The 25,833-nt window shown below is 45.3% G+C and overlaps 1 protein-coding gene across 1 annotated transcript in view; it reads right to left on the bottom strand.

Annotated features, from left to right (window-relative positions):
• LOC121878178 (protein O-mannosyl-transferase TMTC1-like) overlaps positions 1–25,833 on the bottom strand; it is a gene marked incomplete in the record, with an annotated part of 115,720 nt that overhangs the window by 42,103 nt on the left and 47,784 nt on the right. Inside the window, 2 exon segments of the mRNA XM_042384220.1 lie at positions 21,943–22,154; positions 23,125–23,268. Coding sequence (XP_042240154.1) covers positions 21,943–22,154; positions 23,125–23,268 — 356 coding nt within the window.

The raw sequence follows: 25,833 nt of genomic DNA on the forward strand, positions 1-25,833 counted from the left end.
GCACATTACCTTTTGCAGGTGTACACATTACCCCATGCAGGTGTACATATTACCCCCTGTAGGTGTACACATTACCTCCTGCAGGTGCACACATTACCTCCTGTAGGTGTGCACATTACCTTTTGCAGGTGTACACATTACCTCATGCAGGTGTACATATTACCCCCTGTAGGTGTGCACATTACCTCCTGCAGGTGTACACATTACCTCCTGTAGGTGTGCACATTACCTTTTCAGGTGTACACATTACCTCCTGCAGGTGTACATATTACCCCCTGTAGGTGAGCACATTACCTCCTGCAGGTGTACACATAACCTTCTGCAAATGTACATATTGCCTACTCCAGGTGTACACATTACCTGCATACAGGTGTACACATTATATCCTGAGGTGTACACATTTCCTCCTGCAGGTGTGCTTATCACCTCCTGCAGGTGTATACATTACCTCCTGCAGATGAATACATTATCTCCTGCAGGTGTACACATTACCTCCTACAAGTAGACGAGAATCATATTTTCTTTGGAGTTTTTTTCGCGACAGTTTGAGGTAATTTAAATTGCTTCGGAATCTTTTCAATTTGGCATTTGAGATTAGATGGCAAATTCTGAGATCTTCAGGTGACGGAAAGAAGGTTGTCGGGGGCAAGAAGGTTGTCTAGGGCAAGATATTTGTCGAGGACAAGCGATTTGTCTTGAAAAGGTAGTCGTATAGGGTAAGATAGTTGAGTCGGGCAAGATAGTCGTCTAAGGCAAGCGTGTCGTGTAGGGCAAGATAGTCGTCTAGGGCAAGAATGGTGTGTAGGGCAAGAAATTAGTGTAGGGCAAGATAGTCATGTAGTGCAAGACAGTTGTGTAGGGTAAGATAGTCGTCTAGGGCAAGATGGTCGTCGAGGCTATAGTGGCGTTGTGGTTACAGTAATGCCTGACGATAAATTATAGATCATGTATTTATTTTCTGTAACTGTACTTTCAATTCCACATTAACTAATCCAAAGGTTAGCTACACACTCAAAATGCTTCATACGTTGTGTCATATTGTCTAACACAAAATTGTAAAGCTATTAATATACATTGTGGGGTACGACGTCACATACTTAAACTTCTATCTTGACTTACAATAACCATAAGTTAACATTGACTTATAATCAATAGTTGTAAGGTATGGCAACATGTGTTCCCTCATTCAGTTTATAATTACTTACAGGTGGGCTTTGTAGTCCTCTTAAGTGACCAGTATGTCAATGTTTGTAGGTTGTGATACTCTCTTTGCCCTGAGGGTTGGTTGTGTTGTTGTTGAACTATGGGTCACAAACGTTTTCGGTGACCTCTGACCCCCTACGAGAGAACACTTAGTAAAGACTATTGCAGAGGGATACAACAATGTATACTTTTGATAGCCATTCTCACCACCAGTACCACCATTTACAGCACCAATATAACCACCACTACCACCATCTCCATCACCACTATATCCACCACCACCACAACAACAGCAGCACAACAACAACAACTACCACCATTGCTACCACTAGTACCATCATTACCAACACAACGAACACCACTATTACCACTATCCATAAACACAACCATCACCACTAATACCATCACCATCACCACCACCACCACCACCACCACCATTAGCCCTAAAATCACCACTAATATTACCATTAATGCCACCACTACCACCAACACTACTATCAACGTTAATACCATCTCTATCAACACAACCACTATGACTAATACCATCATCACAACAACCACTACCATCACAACTAATACCACTACTACTACCACCATCACCACCATCATCACAAAAATCATTTCCATTAACCGCCTGTACCACAACCAACCACAATCAATACGATCAACAGTCACCCTTTCCTCCATCAAACCCTTCACCACACCCCATCACTGCCCATCCACCACATTCCCTAAGCCATTACCCCGTCACCATTTTACCTTCACCACACGCTCTCCACCCCCCTCCCCCCTCACATACCCTCCAACATACACCCCCAACATAGTCGCTCCTCCAGACACCCTTCACCAGCACCTCTGCCATTCACCATCAACCATATTCCCTTCACCATACACCCTTCACCACACACCCTCCACCACACACCCTCCACCACACACCCTCTACCACACACCCTCCACCACACACCCTCTACCACACACCCTCCACCACACACCCTCTACCACACACCCTCCACCATACACCCTCCACCATACTCCCTCCACCACACACCCTCCACCACACACTCTCCACCATACACCCTCCACCATCCTCCCTCCACCACACACCCTTCACTATACACCCTCCACCACACATCCTCCACCACACACTGTAACAATAACATTAGTTTCTTGGTAATATCATGATTGGAATCCCATATTTCAATCCAGTTCCAATCACTCATCATCATTCGCCAAATTACACTTTGTAGGTTCTACCTATACTAGGGTACAGGTACAGGGTGTCCCAAAAGTCCGTGATCACTGTCAGAATTCACCTTTTACCTGCAGTTCAGCGGGTCAAGCGAAGATTAGCCCCCTTTATTTCGCCTTTATTAATAAACAGCCTAATGTTACCTGGAGAGATTAGGTTAGCTTAGGTAAGTTTAGTTTAGGTTAGGGTATTTAATATACTGGTGAACTAAGCTGTGGTACCTAGTTCTTCGGGATAGCCTGTGTTACTCAGTAGACAGTGATGGAACTAGAGACACTGGATGTAATTTTAACTTAACTTATATCCACACATAGGAACACTTTTACCTGGTGTGTGATGTTGTGAATCAAATGAATGAGTGTGTCTTTATACGTCCTTAGATTTAATATATCAGTATACTGTATAAATGAATTAATGTGACATAGTGAAAATACGTTGATACATGAAAATATACAAATCGATGGTTAAATTTATATAGGAATTACCTCAAGGACTGCGTTTCTCCTCACAACATATATAATTAAATCTTCCTTAGGGAGACAATTTTTATTCAGCATGAAGACATGTTTACCTTTTAAGTGTGGACAGACAATCCTCAAGTGAGTGCTGAACCTCAAGGAAGTCTTTGAAAACCTGTGCACTGATCTTAGCTAAGTGAACATAAAAGACCCGAACTTCAAGCATGAGCAGGCTGCTTGAAGGTGCTCTTGGTCGACACTTTGGGTTTTAGGCCACTGCTGTCACCGAGAGGAATAAACGGCTCATATCTTCCCTGAAATCATTCTCCAGCGAAGTGTGTTTCAGATCTCGTGCCGTGATGTACTGACGATGTCAACAAAACCGGGGGGGGGGTTCTTTTGTGTGTGTGGGGGGTTATGTCTGTATGTGGGTGTGCAGTAAATGTGTGCGGGGGACATGTTTGTGTGGGGACATGTTTGTGTATGTGTAAGGCATGTTTGTGCATGCATGAGGAGGTGTATGGATATTCAGTTATTATTTAGTGCATATTATTTACCTATTTTGTGCATTTTTCTCACTTAAGGATAATTTTCATATTATATCTCAATTGTTTATATGCATCCTAAGACAGTCATCGTTCCTTCACTCCATATTAGAAATGAATTAATGATAATGATGATCAAATTTAATTGTTATTCGAAAATTGCTATTGTTTATTTGATGATTAGAATTCATCATGAAGATACTTACCTCACATGAATCATCGACTTGCATTACTTTAACGATAATATAATTAGTCAATGTTATAAGTAATTTATCATCTGACAAGTAATTTATTATCTTAGTAATCCCTAAGTTTGTCTTATTGATTCACTAAATAAAATTCATTGCAGGTAAAACTTAATCTAAATTCAGGGGTCAATTTTATTTGTTTTCTTTCCCACATTAATTGAATCTCCTGAGTATTACCCCCCTTCCCCCCAGCTTATATCACCTAACTGGGAGTTAGGTTAGGTTAAGTTAGGTTAGGTTAGGTGGATCAATATTCAGGTGATTCCATTAACTGGTATTTTTCTGTCACTGAAGAAGCAACTAAGTAAATAAAAGTCGTTCACTGTATGCTATTCGCACCTTTCCCCTACCCTTACTTTTCCCTTTCTCTCCCTCTTTCCCTATCTCCCCTACCTCTCCCTCTTTCCCCTTCTTCCTCCCTCTCCCTCTCCCTCTCCCTCTCTCGCTTCCTCCACCTCGACCTCCCTCTTACCCTCCCCCCTTCCTCTCACCCCTCCTCTTCCCCTCTCCTTTCCCCTCAACACAGAAGACAAATTATATGTAAAACTAATTAAACACAGTACACAATAAGTTACAAAGTCTAAGAGTGAGATGAATTAGAGAGTCTTTGGTCTGATTTAGGATGTAGAATGTAACGATGAGAGTGAAAAAAATAGATCGTGAAAGTGGGAAGTGATTTTGTTTCTGTTGTTGTAGAACTGTATTATGTATAAATAGTCCAGGTAACCCTTACACTATTTCATTTTGTTATGAGAAGAAAGTCAAAAGTTATTTCTTTATAGCCAGAGTATTTCCTTGGTGGTCGTGTCATACACTGTACAATCCAGAGTGTAATATTATGTATGTTTCTGCCATTCTTTTGACTGGTCATTATCCAGACAGAGAGACTACAGGTAGTCACAACTACACACGCATTAGACAATGTAATAAAACGACTATTTTTTTATGTATAAACAAATAACTTCTTTTCCTGATTTCATTCTCCCGTGTGACCATAACTGGTGGACCACCAGAGTACACACGATAGCTGGGGCTGCACACCACACTTAGGTGAAGCCGTGTGTATATAACGATGTCCTTATTAACTAGATTAGCCAAAAGTACCTTAAAACATACCATAAAAACACACAAGGATATTAGTATCACCGGAGCTTGTATATTATCTAAATTACCCCCAACGTTAAGTTGATTTTAGTTATCTTTCTCCAAACAGTACTGAAGCGTTCTGTTGTGGTTACTGTTCATTAATTTCCTGTATTTATCTGAGTTGATAACAATAAGACAATATGTTTTGATGATAATGATCTTAAAATTGTTGTTGTAGAATTAAGTTAAAGCTTTGTGAGATTATATTATTATCACACACACACACACACACACACACACACACACACACACACACACACACACACACACACACACACACACACACACACACACACACACACACACACACACACACACACACACACACACTCATTTCACTTCCCACACACTCCACACATATACACTTCTTTCACTACACACTACAATACACTTCTAATACACACAATACTCTACATACTCATAATCTACATAAACGATCTAGACACTGGGATCAGCAGTGACATAAGCAAGTTTGCGGATGACACCAAAATAGGGCGGCAGATTAATTCAGGGCAGGATGCAAATGCATTACAGGAGGATCTAAATAAACTGCAGGGGTGGTCTGAAAAATGGCAAATGAAATTCAACACCAGCAAGTGCAGCGAACTTAATATTGGAAGAACAAATACTGTCAATGTGTAGAGCCTTAACAACATCAACCTAGAGAAGTCGACTTGTGAAAGAGACCTAGGGGTACTTGTAAGCCCGGACCTACGGCCTAGACTACAGTGCGTTAATGTTCGAAATAAGGCAAACAGAGTATCGGGTTTTATATCTAGAAGTGTAAGTAATAAGAGTACAGAGGTCTTATTGCAACTATATCTTGCGCTAGTCAGGCCGCACCTCGATTATGCGGTTCAGTTCTGGTGCCCTTATTATAGAATGGATATCAATTCACTAGAGTCGGTGCAGCGAAGAATGACGAAAATGATTCCGGGACTTAGAAACCTTCCATATCAGGATAGGTTAAAGAAACTAAACTTGCATTCCCTAGAAAAACGAAGCGTGCGGGGAGATATGATAGAAGTATTTAAGTGGGTGAAAGGAATCAATAAAGGGGATATAGATAAAGTTCTTATAATATCCGAGCAGGATAGGACTCGGAGCAACGGATTCAAGTTGGATAAGTTTAGGTTTAGGAGGGAGATAGGAAGGAACTGGTTCACAAATAGGGTGGTGGATGAGTGGAACAAGCTTAGCAACTTTGTAGTAAGTGCTGGAACGCTGGAAAGTTTCAAAAGGAGCCTAGATAGATTCATGGATGATAGAGAGTGGTAGTAATTCTCGACAGGAGCTGCCATGCACAGACCAACCGGCCTATTGCAGACTCCTTATTTTCTAATGTTCTTATGTTCTTATGTAAACACTTCCCTCCCCACAATCCACACACACGCTCTACCCACACACACAACACCCTCCGATTCCCTAACACCCCACCCCACATACATATACTTTCGAAACACCCCATACCTACACACAATCTCCCCACTCACCCCTCACACACATACACACACACATACTCCCCAAACACTCCGCACCGACACATAATTCTCCCCACACCACCACACACACATACTCCCCAGCACAGTACACACGCACAAACTTCCAAAACACCCCACACACACATCCAAACACCTAACACACCCCCATACACACTCCATACACTCCCCAACACTGCCAGATCCAGATATTAGCAAAAACAAAAAAAGTCAGTGAAAACGTGAGTGGCACACGAGGGATATATCCCAATTAAGAGCGTCAGGTGTAATACTACCAAATGACCAGGTGACCTTTGACTTCACTCTCTATATCTGTACAAAGCTATGGCGGCCGCTGAGGTGGGCGAGATACATACTCAGGAAGGAAAGTTTACCTGCCTTAATGGAACTTGGGTGTACTTTTCCCATGTGAGCGCTTGTGTGTGTGTGTGTGTGTGTGTGTGTGTGTGTGCACACTGGGTGGTGCAATGCGTCGAGTGTGGCAGCATTATGTTAGTGTTAAGGTGCAGGCACTGCTTGCTCCCTGTCGCTTTCAGCTACAGCCGCTGGCTTGCCCTCGTGGCGATAAGCAACTTGCATAAGTCTTCCCCTGCCAGTACACAGCCTCTTCACCATCAAGACTCCTGTTGTGCCTCCTCGTGGCAACACACGGTAACTGGGTGCCTCGTGGGCCCAGGCAAGACAGGAAGAAGATCTCGGAGTAGCAGTGGGCCGAGAGGGATGGCGCATAGGCCCACTGGCATGTGGACATATCCTGGCATCTACCAACCATTGCCCCGCTCCCTTGCGGATTAACCTTGGTAGGTATAAGGCTATGGGAGTAAACCCTGAACAAAAAATCTGCGGAGGAGCCCCGCATCAGACAGACATGCTTACAAAGCTCCAACAAGACCCCCAACGGCGGTATAGGCAGAAGAAGTGACCACCATGGGAAGCCCAATGACTACACCGTCGGACGGAGGCAATGCATGATTGGCAGCCTACTAAGGCGAAACCCAACAAACTGGGCTATCGGCAGTACATTGCAACTCTCCCTCTCCCCAGTCACTGCAACACTTGCAACACTGGATCAGGAAATGGGAGAGCCAAGATGTGTGGTTGTAGCCTGTGCTGCTGTCTCAACAAATAAATCAACTCACGTGCAGCCATCATCCAGCTCATCATACCTGACACCATTATCAGAACTCTTATTCCCCCAAAAGACCTATGGCGACGGAAGAGTGGCGACGGGGACTGGCAGAGATAAATGCCAGGAGTCTTTAGTCACAACTCTCTACATGGGAGGTACAGATAAGATGTTCGTTTATGCACTGGGATCAACGAGCATCTCATGACGCTCCGAGTCCCACTGAATCACTCACGTCATGCTTTTTTCATCAGTGCATACGCCTCAACACTGCATGCAGAGGCTGACATCAAGGAGGCCTTTTATGCCTACCGCAACAGAGTGCTAACCTCTATCCCCAGAGAAGATAAGGTTGTGCTCCTAGGTGACTTCAATGCCAGAGTTGGCAGAGATGCTGACATTTGGCAGGGAGAAATGGACTAGACAAGTGAAATCCCAACAGCCTACTCCTCCTCAGTAAGTGTACTGCACACAACCTCACTATTACCAATACCTTGTTTACGCAGGCCTACAAGTTCAAGGGTTCGTGGCAACACCCACGATCCAAACACTGGCATCTCATTGACCACATCATTGTCAGAGAAAGAGATCGCCGAGATGTCCTCATTTCCCGTGCCATGCGTGGCTCAGACCACTGCGACACTGTCATCGGTTCTTCAGAGCCAAGCTGTCACTTCAAATAGCCCCCAAACGACGAAGTTAACAAGCCTCTAGAAGAGGTTTTAACATCAAGCGTCAGGAGGATCCAAAGATAACACATGATTTCAGAGAGCAGCTCGAATGTTGGTTAATAAACAACTCGACAATGAACAACCCAAATCCCAGTGCCGAATGGGATATTTTCAACACTTTCATGACAAAAACCTGCAGAGAGACCTTCGGCCAGATCGAAAGAATACACCAGGACTGGTTTGATGAAAATAACCAAGCAATCAATGTACTCATCAATGATAAACGTGCTGCCTTAACTGACTGGCTGAACAACCTTCAGTCTCGGACCAAAGCTGATAACTTCCGCACGAAGAAAGCTGTGACCCAATGGGAACTTCGCAATCTAAAGAATGACTGGTTGAAAACCAAGCATGTGAGACAAAAATTTGCAGATCAACAACCACTCGTGGCAGAGCAATCCTCCGATCATCCGACTGTAACTTCATAATTAAGACGATTAAGGCCCCCTTCTGCGCTGGAAAGAATACCACTCATTAAGATTCTGGGAGGATGTTTTCGCCTCACGAGGAATTCTGTTTTGGAGGACTCGGTCTATAATCTTGCCAGCTCTGGGCATCAGCGAGAACCCGCGGTAGTTGCCACAGTCTGACCAGTCACCCTTGTTCTATAAAATATTGACGATGGAGGCGTCTTTAAGAGCTTAGGGAATTTCCTCTTTTTCCCATATATTCTCCAGGAAAAAGTGAAGACGGCTAGTAAGCAGAAGTCCTCCTGCTTTATACACCTCAGTTGGGATTCCATCAGGCCCTGAGGATTTGTTATTTTTCATCTGTTTGATGGTCATAGCAACCTCATCCAGGGATTGAGGATAGTTGAGGTGGGTCGGATCTGGATGCTGAGGGACTTGCTGGGTAGTCAGGACATCCACATCAGTGTTTAGTTTGAGCAGCAAATGGTAGTGCTCCTTCCAGTGCTGAAGGATGCTTTCTTCGTCTTTCATTCGGGAATTACCATCGGATGACCAGAGGGGGGATGTTCCATGAGTTTTTGGTCCATAAAATGTTTTAGTGGAATTAAGAAATCGTGCATCTTGTATTGATTTACAAATTTTTGCGTCTCACATGCATTAGCTTTAAACCAGTCGCTCTTTAGATTGCGAAGTTCACGCTGGGCCTCCGCTTTCTTCTTGCGGAAGGTAAAATCTTTGGTCAAAGACTGGGGTTGTTTTGCTACTCATTTAAAGCAGCACGCTTATCATTGATGAGTATATTGATTTTTGGGTAATTTTCATCGAACGAGTCCTGGTGTATTCTTTCGATTTGGCCGAGGGTTTCTTTGCAGATTTTTATCATGATTGAGTCGACAATACCCTATTCGGCACTGGGATTTGGGTTGTTTGTTGTCGGATTGTTTATCAGCCCATTCTCGAGCTGCTCTCTGAAAGCATGTGCTACCGCTGGATCCTTCATACGCTTAATGTGAAAACCTCTTCTGGAGGCGTGCTGCCCTCGCCACGCATGGCTAGGGTGGTGAGTGGTGACGACATCTCGGCGATCTCTTTCTCTGACAATGATGTAGTCAATGAGTTGCCAGTGTTTGGATCGTGGATGTTGCCACTATCCCTTGAACATGTCGGCTTGCCTAAACAAGGTATTGGTGATAGTAAGGTTGTGTGCAGCACACTTGCTAAGGAGTAGGCCGTTGGTATTACACTTGCCTAATCCATGTCTCCTTATGATTCCCTGCCAAGTGTCAGCATCTCTGCTAAATCTGGCATTGAAGTCACCTAGGAGCACAACCTTATCTTCTCAGGGGACAGATGTTAGCACTCTGTCAAGGTCAGCTAAAAGGCCTCCTTGATGTCACCCTCTGCATTCAGTGTTGGGGCATAAGCACTGATTAAGTATGACGTGAGTGATTCGGTGGGACTCGGAGTATCATGAGGCGCTCCTTGACCCCAATAGGTATTTCAGTTAGCCTTTGTTGGATGCATTGGCGAATGGCAAAGACAACTGCATAAATGCAGTTTCTCTCTGCAGCAGGCTTACCCTTCCAGAAGAAGGACTCTCGTTCTGTGAGTTGACCCTCTTCTGGGAGCCGGGACTCACTAATGGCTGCTATGTCGATGTTATATCTATGTTATATCTGCCACAAAGGTAGTTCTTCTTTCAAGCCGCTCATTTGTGCCAATATCCAGAAGGGTCCTGATATAGTTTTTCTTTATTTTTTTATCTGTGATTATGATTGTGTTTTCGACCGCATAAGGATGACCTAACTAGGTGCAGTTGCCTAGTCAGGTTGTTTTTTTAGGCAGGCTATGTTTAAGGCACCTTTTCTGGCCCCCTTCCCATGTGGGGTGAGCAGAGTGGGGTCTCAAGAGGGCTTGTGAGTCGCATAGACAGGACCGGATTGCACTGCTACCTAGATCCCAGTGCATACACTACCATTTTATCTGTGCGGCCCATGTGCAGAGTTGTGACAAGAGACTCAAGGCAGTAATATGCCTGTCCCCATCGCCACTCGTCCGTCGCCATAGGACTTGTGGGGGTATATAGGTTTTGAAGATGATGATGATGAGGAGTATGATGAGCTGGATGATGTCTGTGCGTGAGTTGATTTATGTGGTGAGGCAGGAGCGCAGGCTGCAACCACACGTCTTGGCTCTCCCTTTTCCTGATCCAGTGGTGCAAGTGTTGCAACCACTGGGGAGAGAGAGAGAGTTGCAATGGACTGCCGACAGCCCAGTTTGTTGGGTTTCGTCTTAAGAGCCTTTCCATCACACATACACACACACACACACACACACACACACACACACACACACACACACACACACCAAGAAGGGACCACTATGCTTCCTTATGCTTATCAATGATGCTCTAAGAGAAACCCCTACTCGCTGGAAATATGTCGACGACTCCACCATTGGGATCAGCGTCAACAATTCTGCTCCCGACTATACTGCCCTTCAGGATTTATTGAACACTCCAAAACTGGACCACCAACAACCACGTCACCATCAACCAAACCAAGACCATGGTTATGCACATCAACCTCTCCTCCGACGTTGTGCCACCCCCTTCCATTACTTTAGGTCCCAACACACTCCTGGTTGTAGATTCCACTAAGCTCCTCGGCGTCACCATAGACAACAAACTAAATTGAAAACCACACGTCAGTGAAGTTGTCAAATCCTCCAGTTTCCGTCTCCACCTCCTCTGCCGACTCAAGTCCCTCGGAGTTCCTGCACCCGAGCTCCTCAGTGTTTACTCAACATTCATACTTCCCAAGCTCACCTATGCCTCCCCTACCTAGTCTTCCTCCCTAAATGCCATACAATGTAAACACCTAGAAAAAGTGCAAAAGAGGGCATGCAAGATTATTCTCTCCCCTTCCTACTCCACATATCAAGAAGCGCTCAACACACTGACCCTCTCAGCTGTCACTGCCCATCACCACGACCTCATCTGCAAATTTGGTGAGAAGCTTCTGCACCATCCTCGACACCGGCTCCTACTACCACCTGAGATCCCTCGCTCGAGAATTGCTGTTAGACACCACAACCGCATCCAGCCCATATGAGCACTAACTGATCGCTATAACAACAGCCCAGTCCCAGCCATTGTAAAAATTCTCAACAACTTATAATCAACCAGTGTATTCACACCAAGTCAATCTTACTTTTTTCACTGTCTCTATGTTGAAATGCCCTGTAGTTTGAGCTTCTCCTCACCTAGTTATTATATATCATATTTGTATCACTTATGTTACTTGTATATTATTTGTAAATCAAGAGACCCATCCCCCAATTACGTAACTGCATATTTTCATCCTTCCGGCTGCCATGCTCTTTCAATAAACCGTTAATTATAATTATTATTATTATTATTATTATTATTATTATTATTATTATTATTATTATTATTATTATTATTATTATTATTATTATTAATATTATTTCTATTATTATTATTATTATTGTTATTATTATTATTATTATTATTATTATTATTAATATTATTTTACACACACACACACACACACACACACACACACACACACACACACACACGTGCGCGCGCGCGGACTATTTCTAGTATTTCTACTAATGATACTTTTTTTTTTAACGTGGCCTCCAGCTTCCCCCAATAGCCACACCTTCGTCGCCTTTTTATTTCCTTAAAATTAAATTTCCTAATACAAAGGCAGCTACCCTTTATTGTAGCTTTATTGAGTTAGTTGAGCCGCGGATCTATAAGTGATTCAGTGACTGTTGCGTCATAGTCAACATCTGCGACCGTTGTCGGCTTTTGGGTTGAAGATCTCATTCCCCTGAGGCAAAGCAATGCAGACCTACTGTAAGTAGAGAGGAGACAGTCGACTGCTCAACCAGGCTGTGTCGTAGCTTCTGGGCTGCTGCTCCCGTTTAGATAACACCTCCGCGAGTCTGGCATAGAATCATCTTCAACTTGGTCCCAGCCCACCAGAACTTGTGAACACCAGAGGAGTGAAGCTGCCCTGATCAACATTCAGAATTCTCTCCCTATGCGCCCTGTTCTTGTCATTCTCGTTCCTCCTGTGTGCAGCATCGAGAGATAGGTTACGGTGACATGCGGCCACGGGATCGAAAATCCTTAAGTAAAAGAAGGCTTGCTGTCCCCGCATCCACAATTCTCGACCACTGACGTCCACACGGGCTTCGTTGAATGTGTTTGAAGTCCTGTGGTGGAAATTCTCGCCGTCCAGTGGAAGGAACGTCGGTTGTACTCTTACATCATGGCAGATTTCCTTTATCCACTCATTTATTTTTCCTGTTACGTACTCGGTCTTGAAGTCCTCGTACCGATTACTGCACCTAGGTGTCTTTGACTCTCCTATGTTATTTTAACCTCCCTTTCGCCGAACACCTCCATTGCCCGTTCATAGTGTTCTGGCTACACCCAACACATCGGTGGTTGTTTCTCGCATTTTTACAGCTTGAGCAATTTTAGTTCTGGCTACCACAGAGGCAGCAAAAGCAGTTACCCGGAATAATTCTCCACACTTTGAGCAACAGGAATGTCTGCCACTGACACCTGCTTTGGTGTCATTCGCAGGAAACTAGCTCTTACGAGAAAAGGGCAGAGAGTGACAGGTTGGCCAGCAGTGTCCGGGTAGTAGGGACATAAGTGTGTGAGTGGGTGTGGGCAACAGTCTATTCGAAATCGGAATTATACACTGGGAGCAGGTATTGTCACACCTGACACTTACTTGTATATATCTATGGCAGGAATAATCACAATTTCTATGATCACACTGATGTAAGTATAGTAATAAAGACTTACTTGGTCAGGTGTGGAGGGTGGCTGGCACTTCCCGGGGTGTCTATTTACGTGTGGACAGCGACAGCGCACATAGGAACATAAGAACATAAGAAAATATGGAGTATGCAATAGGCCGGTTGGCCTGTACATGGCAGCTCCTGTCGAGAGTTACTATCACTCTCTATCATCGATGAATCTATCTAGCCTCCTTTTAAAACTTTCCAGCGTTCCAGCACTTACTACAAAGTTGCTAAGCTTGTTCCACTCGTCTACCAAACTATTTGTGAACCAGTTCCTTCCTATCTCCCTCCAAAACCTGAACATATCCAACTGAAATCCGTTGCTACGAGTCCTATCCTGCTCGGACATTACTGTATAAGAACTTTATGTATATCTTCTTTATTGATTCCTTTCATCCACTCAAATACTTCTATCATATCTCCCGCACTCTTCGTCTTTCTAGGGAATGCAAGTTTAGTTTCTTTAATCTATTTTGATATGGAAGGATTATAAGTCCCGGAATCATTTTCGTTATTCTTCGCTGCACCGACTCCAGTGCAGAACTGAACAGCATAATCGAGGTGCGGCCTGACAAGCACAAGATATAGTTGCAATATGATCTCCACACTCGTATTACTTACACTTCTAGATATAAAACCTAATACTCTGTTTGCCTTATTTCGAACATTAACGCACTGTTTTCTAGGCCGTAGGTCCGAGCTTACAAGTACCCCTAAGTCTCTTTCACAAGTCGACTTCTCTAGGTTGATGTTGTTAAAGCTGTATACATTGACAGTATTTGTTCTTCCAGTATTAAGTACACTGCACTTGCTGGTGTTGAATATCATTTGCCATTTTTCTGACTACTCCTGTAGTTTATTTAAATCCTCCTGTAGTGCATTTGCATCCTGCCCTGAATTAATTTGCCGCCCTATTTTTGTGTCATCCGCAAACTTGCTTATGTCACTGCAGATCCCAGTATCTAGATCGTTTTTTGTAGATTTTGAACAAGTGTGGGCCCAGTAGTGACCCCTAGGAAACCCACTGGTTACACAGCCCCACTCAGATTTAACACCATCTACGCTGACCCTCTGTGTTCTATCGGTGAGCCATGATTTTATCCAATTTAAGACTTTCCCCTCGATACCATGTGCCTTAGCTTTTCTCAGAAGCCTCTGATGCGGGTCTCTGTCAAACGCTTTACTAAAGTCTAAGTAAATAACATCGCAATTTTCGTCATTATCTACAACCTCGAATACTTTCCTAAAAAACGTCAGCAGATTTGTTAGACAATATTTTCCCTTTGTAAATCCATGTTGAGAGTCGTAGACTAGTTTGTTTTTCTCTAAATGTGATCGAATGCTATTTGTTATTATTAATTCAAGAAATTTCCCCACTACTGTCGCAAACTAATAGGCCGGTAATTTGACTCTGATGCTCTGTCTCCCTTTTTGAATCTGAGTGCTACATTTGCCTGTTTCCACGAGTCTGGCACAACTCCCGTGTCTAGTGATTTTGAAAATAAATTTACGAGAGATCCGCTATTCTGTTCCTTACACTCTAAAAACTCGAGGGAAATTTTCATCCGGCCCTGGGGATTTTGTCTTCTTTAATTAATTTATCTTCTTAAGAACATCCTCTTTTCTGATAGTTACAGTCTTTAATTTATCTTCTTCAATTCCCATAGATATCAGTTCCACCTCTGGCATTTCCTCGTGAATTCCTTCTATGAAAACTGATAAGAAGTAGCTATTTAATGCTTTGCATATTTTCTCACTATCATAGATCACTTCCCCTCTCTCTGACTGTAAGGGCCCCACTTTGTCTTTGACCTTTGTCCTATATACCTGGAAAAATCCCTTGGGATTCGCCTTGGATTCTCTTGCTATACTGGTTTCGTAGTCCCTCTTTGCTTTCCTTACATTTTTCTTAACATTCCTAGATAGTTCATCATACCTATTTCTGAGATGCACCCCCCTCCCTTTAATTTCTTATAAATTTCTTTCTTTATTCCTATGTCATTCTTAAGCTTTTGGGTCATCCACCTTGGCTCATTCTTATTTGACCTAATTTTTCTGTATGGTATATTTTGTTCCTGTGATTTATGTAGTATACTATTGAATATATTATAGTCATGATCAATTGTTCTGTCGCCGGTTACCTCACCCGTTCCTACCGGGGATTGACGTGACTGTTCCCAGGCGACCTCACCTACAGTAGGTACCATCTTAACCCCTCATAATCCGCCGATCAAAAATCTGGGACTCTGACCATATTGTCATTGTTTTTCGTTTCCCAATTTTGGGTGAACCTGATTTCTCTGTGATCACTGTTCCCTAGTTCTTCCCCTATTGTGAACTCTATGATATTATTTTCTTTATTTGTTAATACTAGGTCTAATATATTGCCACCTCTTGTAGGTTCTGTAATTAGTTGTTTTAAAAAAAATTCCTGTACTGCATCTAAGAAGTCTTCAGATTCATAGTTATCTACAATGTTGTCCCGGTCAATATTTCTGAAGTTGAAATCCCCCATAATGCACAGTTTGTTGTATTTTGCTACCCTACTCATTTCCTGCCAAATGGGCTGTGCTGCTTCTTTCCCAAAACCTGGGGGCCTGTAAATCACTCCCATAATTAGTTTTTCTCTTCCTTCCGCAATTCCTACTCATACAGACTCGGTTCCTATTTCAACCTTTATTGAATTATTAATACAGCATTTTAATGTATCCCTGACGAAGAGTGCGACCCCTCCCCCCTTATTTCCTTCCCTGTCCTTGTGAAAAAGGTTATACCCTTCTATATAGTACTCTGATAAAAGTTCTTGCTCGCCAGATTTATCCAAGTTTCGGTGATTGCTATGATGTCTACATTCTCGATACATACAACATCTTTCAGCAAGTCTATTTTATTTCTAACGCTCCTACTGTTTGTATGGTATACATTTAAACCTACCCTTCCCTGGTCCTGTTTTACCCCTTGTCCTGAGTAACCAATTTTACTCCCCAGGACCTGCTTGTTTTTTTTACTCTCAGTTACCCTGACCTCTCTCTACTGGCGAATCCCCTCCCCCCCTTTGGAGTGACAATTTCACGCTCCAGGGATGCAGACAACGTCTTTACCCCCGCACGAGACTTGTGTACTCCATCACGACTGTACAGGTAGTCGTTGCCATGAAATGGTTGCCAGTTATCAATGAACGCCCAACCATTGCTTGCGCAATGTTTTCCAGTCGGCAGTTTATAGCAATTGCCCTGAACAGCCATTCTACACCAACTCCTCTTCTACGTAAGACACCACATACTATCGGGATCCCTCCCCTATCTCTAACCTTCCCTAGCGCCTCCCTATACCTCTTGAAAAGCTCCTTACTGCTAACCTTTCCTATGTCGTTACCTCCTACACTAAGACACACTACTGGCTCGGTTCCCTCCCCTGACAAAATCCAATCTATCCTCTCAGCTACATGCCCTATCCCAGCCCCAGGAAAACACACCCCTATCCTATCTAAGAACCTCACCTGGCTGCCCCTAACTACCACGACCTTACCAATGGGCAAATTGAATAGTTGGCCTTCTCTCACTGACCTCAGGGGCGGGAGTTACGAGACCGCACCTTCTAATGTAGGCCTATCCCACACTCAGGCGACTGGCATCACCAACCGTCACCCCAAACACTTACAGCTCGCCTGGTGATCGCTGGTACAAATACGGAAATTTAGCAATCAACTGCTTTATGGGATGAGAAGAACCTTCAGTGGCATTGATTAGGATGACGTCTGATATTCACCGACACACTGTGAAATTCCTCCTCCCGCCTACTGAGTATGTCCCTCCACTACTACTACTACTACTACTATTGCTACTACTTTTTTTAAACGTGGCCTCCAGCCATCCCCCAATAGCCACACCTTCGCCGCCATTTTATTACCATAAAATTAAATATCCTAATGCATAAGTAGCTATCCTAGCTGTGTTGAGTTAGTTGAGCCGCAGATCTATGCGGCATTCAGTGATTGTTGCCTCATAGTCAATCTGCAACTGTTGTCGGCTTTGCAACTACTATTTCTAGTACGACTACTACTATTACTCGTACTTTGCTATCACTCGGAATCAAGTATGACGATCATCCAGCTATGATACAATGATACTGTAGGAGTTATTAAGGATGTCACCTTCGTTGGTGGCCTTTGAGGTGACTCGAGACACCGATACGGGATTGGCAGAGTGGTCCACAGATGTTGCATGTATGGAGGGCTACATGTAGTGCGGGAGGGACGGCGGCAGCGTCTCTCCGGCGTCTCGGTATGCAGTCAGGCTAATTCGAAAGTATTAGCACCTTCTCGTGTAGTGCTCCTTCAAGCGTTACGGCGTGTTGTGATCGTCTCCCAGGTGAGGGGATCGATTTGGTACTTTTTCAAGTTGATTTAATACCTTTTCCGTTGTCCGCCAACGTTACGTTTATCAGTCGTTAGGTGGCTGCAAAGTAGCTGCTTTGGCAGTCTACTATCGTCCATGTGGATATCATGGCCAGTCCAACGAACTTGTTCATGGATAATTGTTGGTGTCAGCGACGGGTACAGAGTCTACCAAAGGCTTGAGATACACATCTGATTCGTTGTTGAATCTCTTCATCGATGTCTGCGGTGGTGGAAAGGTGGGAACTAAGTTATTGAAAGTAAAAATAGATAGAGAGAGCAGTACCGTTAAGCAGGATGGAGGGTGGAGGTGTGGTTGAACCAGTGGGCAGGTTGAAAGAGAATCAGAGTCTTACTTGAAATCATATCAAGGCCGAAGTGTGCATACGCATCTGCGTAGGTGTTTAGGATCTCCTATAAGTCGCGTTCAGTTTGAGCGACGAGGGTGAGGTGGTCTGCATACTGAAGTTCAGTGATGGAAGCATCCGACACCATTGTTCCTGCCTGGGGTTGTCTTATGTTGCAGAGTTCCTTCATCGGGTACTAGATGTCAACCCCGCCGGGTAAACTGGTACTGACACGAGTAAGGAAGGCAGCCAAGAAAATTGGAAAAAAGAGTTGGTGCTAGTACACACCATTGTCTTACCCCCGTTTGGATTAGGAAGAACTCAGACTGGGTGTCATTGTGTATGACTTTGCCGTTCATGCCATCGTTGAGTTGCTTCACAATGTCAATGAATTTTGGTGGGCAGCAAAGACGGTTGAGGATACGCCAGAGTGCTTTCCTGTTGACCGAATCGGAGGCCTTAGTAAGTTCAATGAAGGCCATGAATAAGTCACGAAGCTGTTCTCTGCACTTTTCTTGTATCTGTTTGGCAGAAAAGATCATGTCAGTGGTGCCACGTGATGGTCTAAATGCACATTGAAATTCTGGGAGGAAGTTTTCCACCTCAGGAAGAAGTGTGCTTCGGAGGATTCGGGCGATAATCTTGCCAGCTATGGACTTTATCGAGTTCCCGCCGTAGTTGCCACAGTCTCACCGGTCCCCCTTCTTTTTTATAAATATTGACGATCGAACTCACCCATCCACACCTCCACTCACCTACACCTTCCCCTACCCACCCACATCCCACACACACTCACAAGTAATATCGAGGAATTATTAACTAACGTTTTTTCTGTGCATTAGTTTTATTATTGAAATATGAAGAGGTGACAGCTGTAGTCGATGTTGCTGCTGCAGTGTTCATGACAGGTGAAAGGTGTTCATGACAGGTGGGGAGAGTGTTAAGATAAGTGGGGAGGGTATTCATAACAGGTGGGGAGGGTGCTTAATGTCAGGTGGAGAGGGTGTTCATGATAAGTGGGGAGGGTGTTAAGATAAGTGGGGAGGGTATTCATAACAGGTGGGGAGGGTGCTTAATGTCAGGTGGGGAGGGTGGTCATGACAGGTGGGGAGGGTAGTTATGGCAGGCGGGGAAGCTGGTCATGACAGGCGGAGAGGGTGGTCATGACAGGTGGGGAGGGTAGTCATAACAGGTGGAAAGATGGTCATGACAGGGGGGAGGTAGTCATGACAGGTGGGAAAGGTAGACAGGTGTGGGCGCTGGTCATGACAGGTAGGGAGGGTAGTCATGACAGGGGAGGCAGGTCAGACAGGTGGGGAGGGTAGTCATGACAGGCGGGGGGGCTGGTCATGACAGGTAGGAGGGTAGTCATGACAGGCGGGGAAGCTGGCATGACAGGCGGGGAGGCTGATCAGTGACAGGTGGCGAGGGTAGTCATGATAAGCGGGAGGCTTGCCAAGTGACAGGCAGGAGGTTGGTCATGACAGGTGGAGGGGTAGTCATGACAGTCTGGGTGGCTGGTCAGGTGGCAGGTGGGGAGGTGTTCATGACAGGTGGAGAGGGGGTTATGGCAGGTGAGACAGGTGGTTACAGGTGGGAGGCTGTCACAGGTGGGGAGGGTAGTCATGACAGGTGGGGAGGGTAGTCTTGACAGGTGGGGAGGGTAGTCATGACAGGTGGGGAGGTTGGTCATGACAGGTGGGAGGCTGGTCATGACTGGCAGGAAGGTAGTCATGACAGGCGGGGAGGCTGGTCAGACTGGTGGGGGTAGTCAAGACAGGTTGGGGTAGTCATGACAGGCGGGAAGGCTGGTCATGACAGGTAGGAGGGTAGCGACAGGTAGTGACAGGTAGGGAGGTAGTCATGACAGGCGGGAGGGTAGTCATGACAGGGAAGGCTGGTCATGACTGGTGAGGGTAGTCATGGCAGGCGCGAGGGGTTGGACGTCCTCAATAGTACCCATAACGTGGTACAGTCCAGCTGATGTTGATTTAAGGAAGGTTTCCAGCCGGGTTTATTTCCTGTGTAAACCTGAGTTAAAGGATATGTGGAGAGGGAAGGAGGGGAGGGAGAGAGGAAGGAGAGTGAGGGAGAGGAAAGTGAGAATGAGGAGAGGGAGTGAGAGTGGGGAGAGGAGAATGAGGGAGAGGGAAGTGAGAATGAGGGAGAGGGAAGTGAGAATGAGGGAGAGGGAAGTGAGAGTGAGGGAGAGGGAAGTGAGAGTGGGGGAGAGGGAAGTGAGACTGGGGGAGGGGGAAGTGAGAGTGAGGAAGAAGGGAAGTAGGAGCGAGGGAGAGGGAAGTGAGAGAAAACGTAACTCCCCTTATGTACTGTACACACACTGGTCATGTACACATGACTCCCCTCATGTATACACACACACACATACACACAATGGTCTTGTACACATGATTCCCTTCATGTATGCACACACACACACACACACACACACACACACACACACACACTGGTTTTGTACACATAACTCCCTCGAGTACACACACATTGATCTTGTACACATGACTCCCCTTATGTATACACAAATACACACTGGTCTTGTACACATAACTCCCTCAAGTACACACACTGGTACAGTGTATATAGTGACAGCTACTGGACCTACAGCTGTCATGTGCAGCTACTCTACGGCAGAGAAAATGAGAAAGAGAGAAGTGACAGGAATAGGACAGAGAGAGAAATAAAGAACAGAAATAAAGAAAGTGAGAGAGAGAGAGAGAGAGAGAGAGAGAGAGAGAGAGAGAATAATGATAAAATATACAAACTCTGTACGCACTCTACAGTACACGTCATGTATGTATCCACCAGCAGGGAATCGAAAGGTAAAATATAAAATAAATCATTAACTTCATAAACAAATACTTATATTCTCGCTTTAGAGATATTCAATACTTTACTATGGAATACGAATTTATTCCACCGGCATTTCTTTTGTTTATTTGCGTGACGTCATATTCAGGAGCCGTGACTAAGAACCTAATGTAAAAGTATTGAATGTCATAAAATAGAGTTTAATTTGTCGATTTAATACTTAGAAAAGACTCTCCAAGAACCAAAGTAGGTGTGTAATTACTTTACTGTCGCTGCTGCATAATTGTATTCTCCGGATTAATAAGGAAAGCAACTTAAATCCAGTCAGAGATAATTAGATTCTTGCACTGAAAGTTATTTAATGTCACTGCTAAAGGCACTCCAGTGAGTTGATAAAAAAACAAGCATCATTGAACTGCAGATATCGGGTTTTAGTAGGAACGGGGTGTTGAGGCAGTGCTCGGTTCACAACTGCCTCCTCGGGTGTGTGTTTACCCTCACTGTGTTAGCGGTGTGCCCGCCTCACCGCGGTCAGTGACGTCATCATTGATTTAGACACACCATATGTGTTACCTGGTGAACAGTTCCTCCAACCTGACGGAATTTGTTCACTTTTGATGACACGGAAATAAACTCGAGAGAACCAATAGTATTTTAATAGAATAAAATATTTTGTTTTGTACTCTACTGTAACGCTACCGAAAAGGAAATAAAGAGCGAAGTACAAGAAATTATATTGTGCAGAAAGAAAGAGAGAGAAAGAGAGAGAGAGAGAGAGAACGCAAGCCAAGGTCAGTCGAGTCGCGTCAAAACATGAGGTGGGTCATTTATGTCAGACCACCTTACACCAAGACAGTGCCAGGTAAGAGGTCAAGGCAGGTGAGGTGAGCCAGGTACTGACCGAGCCTCTGGAGGAAGGCGGCGTAGTTGTTGTGGACGACGGGGTCGGAGGGTCGGGCAGCCAGCAGCGCCAGGTACAGGTTCTCGGCGTCCGTGGGGCGTCCAGCGTCCCCGTAAAGCCCCGCTAGGGTAGACACGGCATCCCTGTTGGTGGCGTCATACCGTAGACTCTCCTCCAACAACGCCACCGCTTCTCCAACACGGCCCTGCTGTCTGGTGAGGGAGAGAGTGTGTGTGAGAGAGTGGAGTGCTGAAGGAGAGTGAGAGTACGGTAGTGATTGTTGTCCAGCAAAAGTTACGACTTATTCACCTCGTTCCTGTAGCCTAGTGAAGTGCAGGGGGGAGGGAAGGAGGAGGGAGGTATGACAGAATGAGGGATAGAAGAAGGGAGGGATGGAAGAAAGGAGGGAAGGAGGGAGGAAGGGATGGAGTTAGGGAGGGAGGGAGGAGATGAGAGAGAGGGAGGAAGGAGGGGAGGAAGGTGGGGGAGGAAGGAATACACAGGGAGGGAGGGAGCGACGGTAGAGAGAGGTGGCAATTTTCTTCCGTAGGACAAAACTTATGGCATCACTGACACGATTCCCTTGCCTGCTAGGGGGCGAGGAGGAGGAGGAGGGGGAAAGGGGACGGGGGGAGGAGGAGGAGAAAGAAGAATATTAATGCAATAAAGACATCCTCGTCCAGCATAAGTTACTGCTTCTCCAACATTGACGACACTCTCTTACTTGGTGTTGGTAGGGTAGTGAGAGAGGAGTAGGGGGTAGAAGGTGAGTGATTGTGTATGTTGGAGAGAGAATTTTAGGGGGAGGGAGAGTGAAGGAATGGGTGGGTTATGATGGGGGAGTGAGTGATTGGTCATGGTTTGGGTAGTCATGATAGTGGTGGGCGTGCTAAAGGTAAGCATGGTGTGGGTAAGGCCGTGATGAAAATGAGCGTGGTACTTACTGTCTGTGGCTGGCCAGGTTATAGTAGGCATGGGCGTGCTGGGGGTGGGCGTGACACTGTTTAAAGTTGGCCAGGTTATAGTAGTCGTGGGCGTGTTGTGGTGGACGTGGCACTTACTGTCTGTGGCTGGCCAGGTTATAGTAGACTTGGACGTACTGAGGGTGGGCGTGACACTTACTGTCTAAAGTTGGCCAGGTTGCAGTAGGCGTGGGCGTGTTGGGGTGGGCGCGGCACTTACTGTCTGAGGTTGGCCAGGTTGTAGTAGGCGTGGGCGTGTTGGGGGTGAGCCTTCAGCGCCAGACGGAAGTGTTTCTCCGCCTCTGAGGTGTTGTTGACCAGTGTCCCCAGGTTGTTGTGGGCGCTGGGGTGTCCTGGCCACAACCTGGGGGAGTAAGTGAGATTTCTGGAGATGTACCCCCGAGGAGTGAGGAGGGCTACTGGGGTAGATGTACACTGGCGGAGTGAGAGATGAATAGGGTTACTGGAGTTAAAAGGGACTTAATCACATTCAAGAGTTGTGTCATGCTGAGAGAAAAGATGGTAACACACACACACCTACGTCGGCGCTCTTGCAGCTGCCTTTGGTCATCATGTTGACCCTTCCTGCCTCCCTTCCCTCAACTCCTCTTCGCCGGGATGTACACTCGCTACAAAAATCATCTGCAAAATTTTATGCTAGACGATATGACACAATAGAGGAAGGATTTTAACAACTCTACCGAGACAACAGGAGTCGCAGTGTTCACTTTAATATCCATCGAACCCCACCTTGAAGATACTTTCTGTATTGAGTGTAGAGCACCAACCTCACACCAAGAATATATCGCAAAGATTGATGGTTAATCAATAAATGATGCAGGAGACAATGAATCCCTGGACGACAGTGTTATAGTTCTACTAAAATTAACTTAGCAAGAGGCACTAAGTACACTGGCCCCTCTCAGCTCTCTCATCATCGTTGTTTCCAGCCATCAGTCTGTTGTACCGTCTACGCTAACAGCCATCACAGAACGGATCCCCATCGTCGTGCAAGTGGTCGACACCACAATGGCGTCAGGCCCACAAAACAAAACCCTTTACAGCCATTGTGAAAACGATCAGGTTAAAAGCTCACTTGCGAGTTTATCCCATATTTCTTCATCTTTCTATGCTCCCCTCCCTAGGTCACCAAAAGAAATTTATGTATTTATAGTTATTTCTGTTCAGTGTACTGTACAGTATATCTTCAGCCTTCGGCTGGTATCGTTATTATTACTATTATTATCTCCCACTCTCTCATTCATAAAGTACAATCAACACCTCCTTGATATAACTCCCTCCCTCACTCTCTCTCTCTCTCACAGTGTGGCGAATTACCATGACAGCTTTACCATCCAAAATGAACCCTGAAACCAAGGATGAAATTGTGTGTGTGTGTGGTGTAGGACGCCGTCTGTGGGTGTGTGGTGCTGCATGCCCCCCAGTGTGTATGTGTGTGTGTGTGTGTGTGGGGTGAGGGACGCCCCGTGAGAGTGTGTGGTGTTGCACGCCCCCCCCCCCCCCCCCAGTGTATATGTGTGTGTGTGTGTGTGTGTGTGTCATTGACTACATCATTGTCAGTTAAAGAGATCGCCGAGATGACCTCATCACCCGTGTCATACGTGGTCCAGACCACTACGACATTGATCATTGGCTTTCAGAACCAAGCTCTCACTTCACGCCGCCCAAAAACGGCGAAGGCAGCAAGCCTCTAGATGAGGTTTTAACACTAAGCATATGGAGGATCCAGCGGTAACACATGCCTTCAGAGAGCATCTCGAATATGGGCTGATAAACAACCCGACAACGAACAACCCAAATGCCAGTGCCGAATGGGATATTCTCAACATTGTCATGACAAAAAACTGCAGGGTGACCCTCGGCCAGATTGAAAGAATACACTAGGACTGGTTCGATGAAAATGACCCGGCAATCAATGTACTCATCAATGATAAATGTGCTGCTTTGACTGACTGGCAGAACAACCCTCAGTCTCGGACCAAAGCTGATACATTCCACAAGAAGAAAGCTGTGGCCCAGCAGGAACTTCGCAATCTAAAGAATGATTGGTTTAAAAATAAAGCATGTGAAACACAAAAATTTGCAGATCAGCACAAGATGCGCGAATTTTTTCAATTCCACCCAAACATTTTATGAGCCAATCACTCGTGCCGCAGCCCCCTTTCGCTCATCCGATGGTAACTGAATAATTTAAGACGATGAAAGAGCAGTACCACTCACTGCTCAACCGAAACACTGATGTGGATGTCCTGACTACTCAGGTCCCTCAGCATCCAGAGCTGACCCACCTCAGCCATCCTCCATCCCCGTATGAGGTAGCTGCTGTCATCAAACAGATGAAAAATAACGAAGCCTCAGGGCCTGACGGAATCCCAGCCGAGGTTTATAAACCAAGAGAACCTCTGCTTACCTGCTGTCTAACTCTCTCTTGGAGAATTTATAGGAACAGGGGGAAATCCTCCAAGCTCTTAAAGATGCCTCCATCGTCAATATTTAAAAGAACAAGAGAGACCTGTCAGACTGTGGCATCTACCGCGGGATCTCGCTGCTGTCCGTAACTGGCAAGATTATCGCCCGAGTCCTCCTAAACAGACTTTTTCCTGAGGTCGAGAACTTTCTCCCAGAATCTCAATGTGGCTTTAGAGCATCACGTGGCACCACTGATAAGATCTTTACTGCCCGCCAGATACAGTAAAAGTGCAGATAACAGCGTCAGGACCAGTACATGGCCTTCTTCGAAGTAACCAAGGCCTTCGACTTGGTCAACAGGGAAGCACTCTGGGCGGACCCTCAGCCGTTTTGGGTGCACACCAAAATTCCTCGTCATTGTGAGGCAACTCTACGATGGCATGAATGGCAGTGTCTTGCACAATGGCACCGAGTCTAAGTTCTTCCCCATCCAAACAGG

Source organism: Homarus americanus, unplaced genomic scaffold (genome assembly GCF_018991925.1).
Source record: "Homarus americanus isolate GMGI-L3 unplaced genomic scaffold, GMGI_Hamer_2.0 scaffold45562, whole genome shotgun sequence".
NCBI classification, from domain to species: domain Eukaryota; kingdom Metazoa; phylum Arthropoda; class Malacostraca; order Decapoda; family Nephropidae; genus Homarus; species Homarus americanus.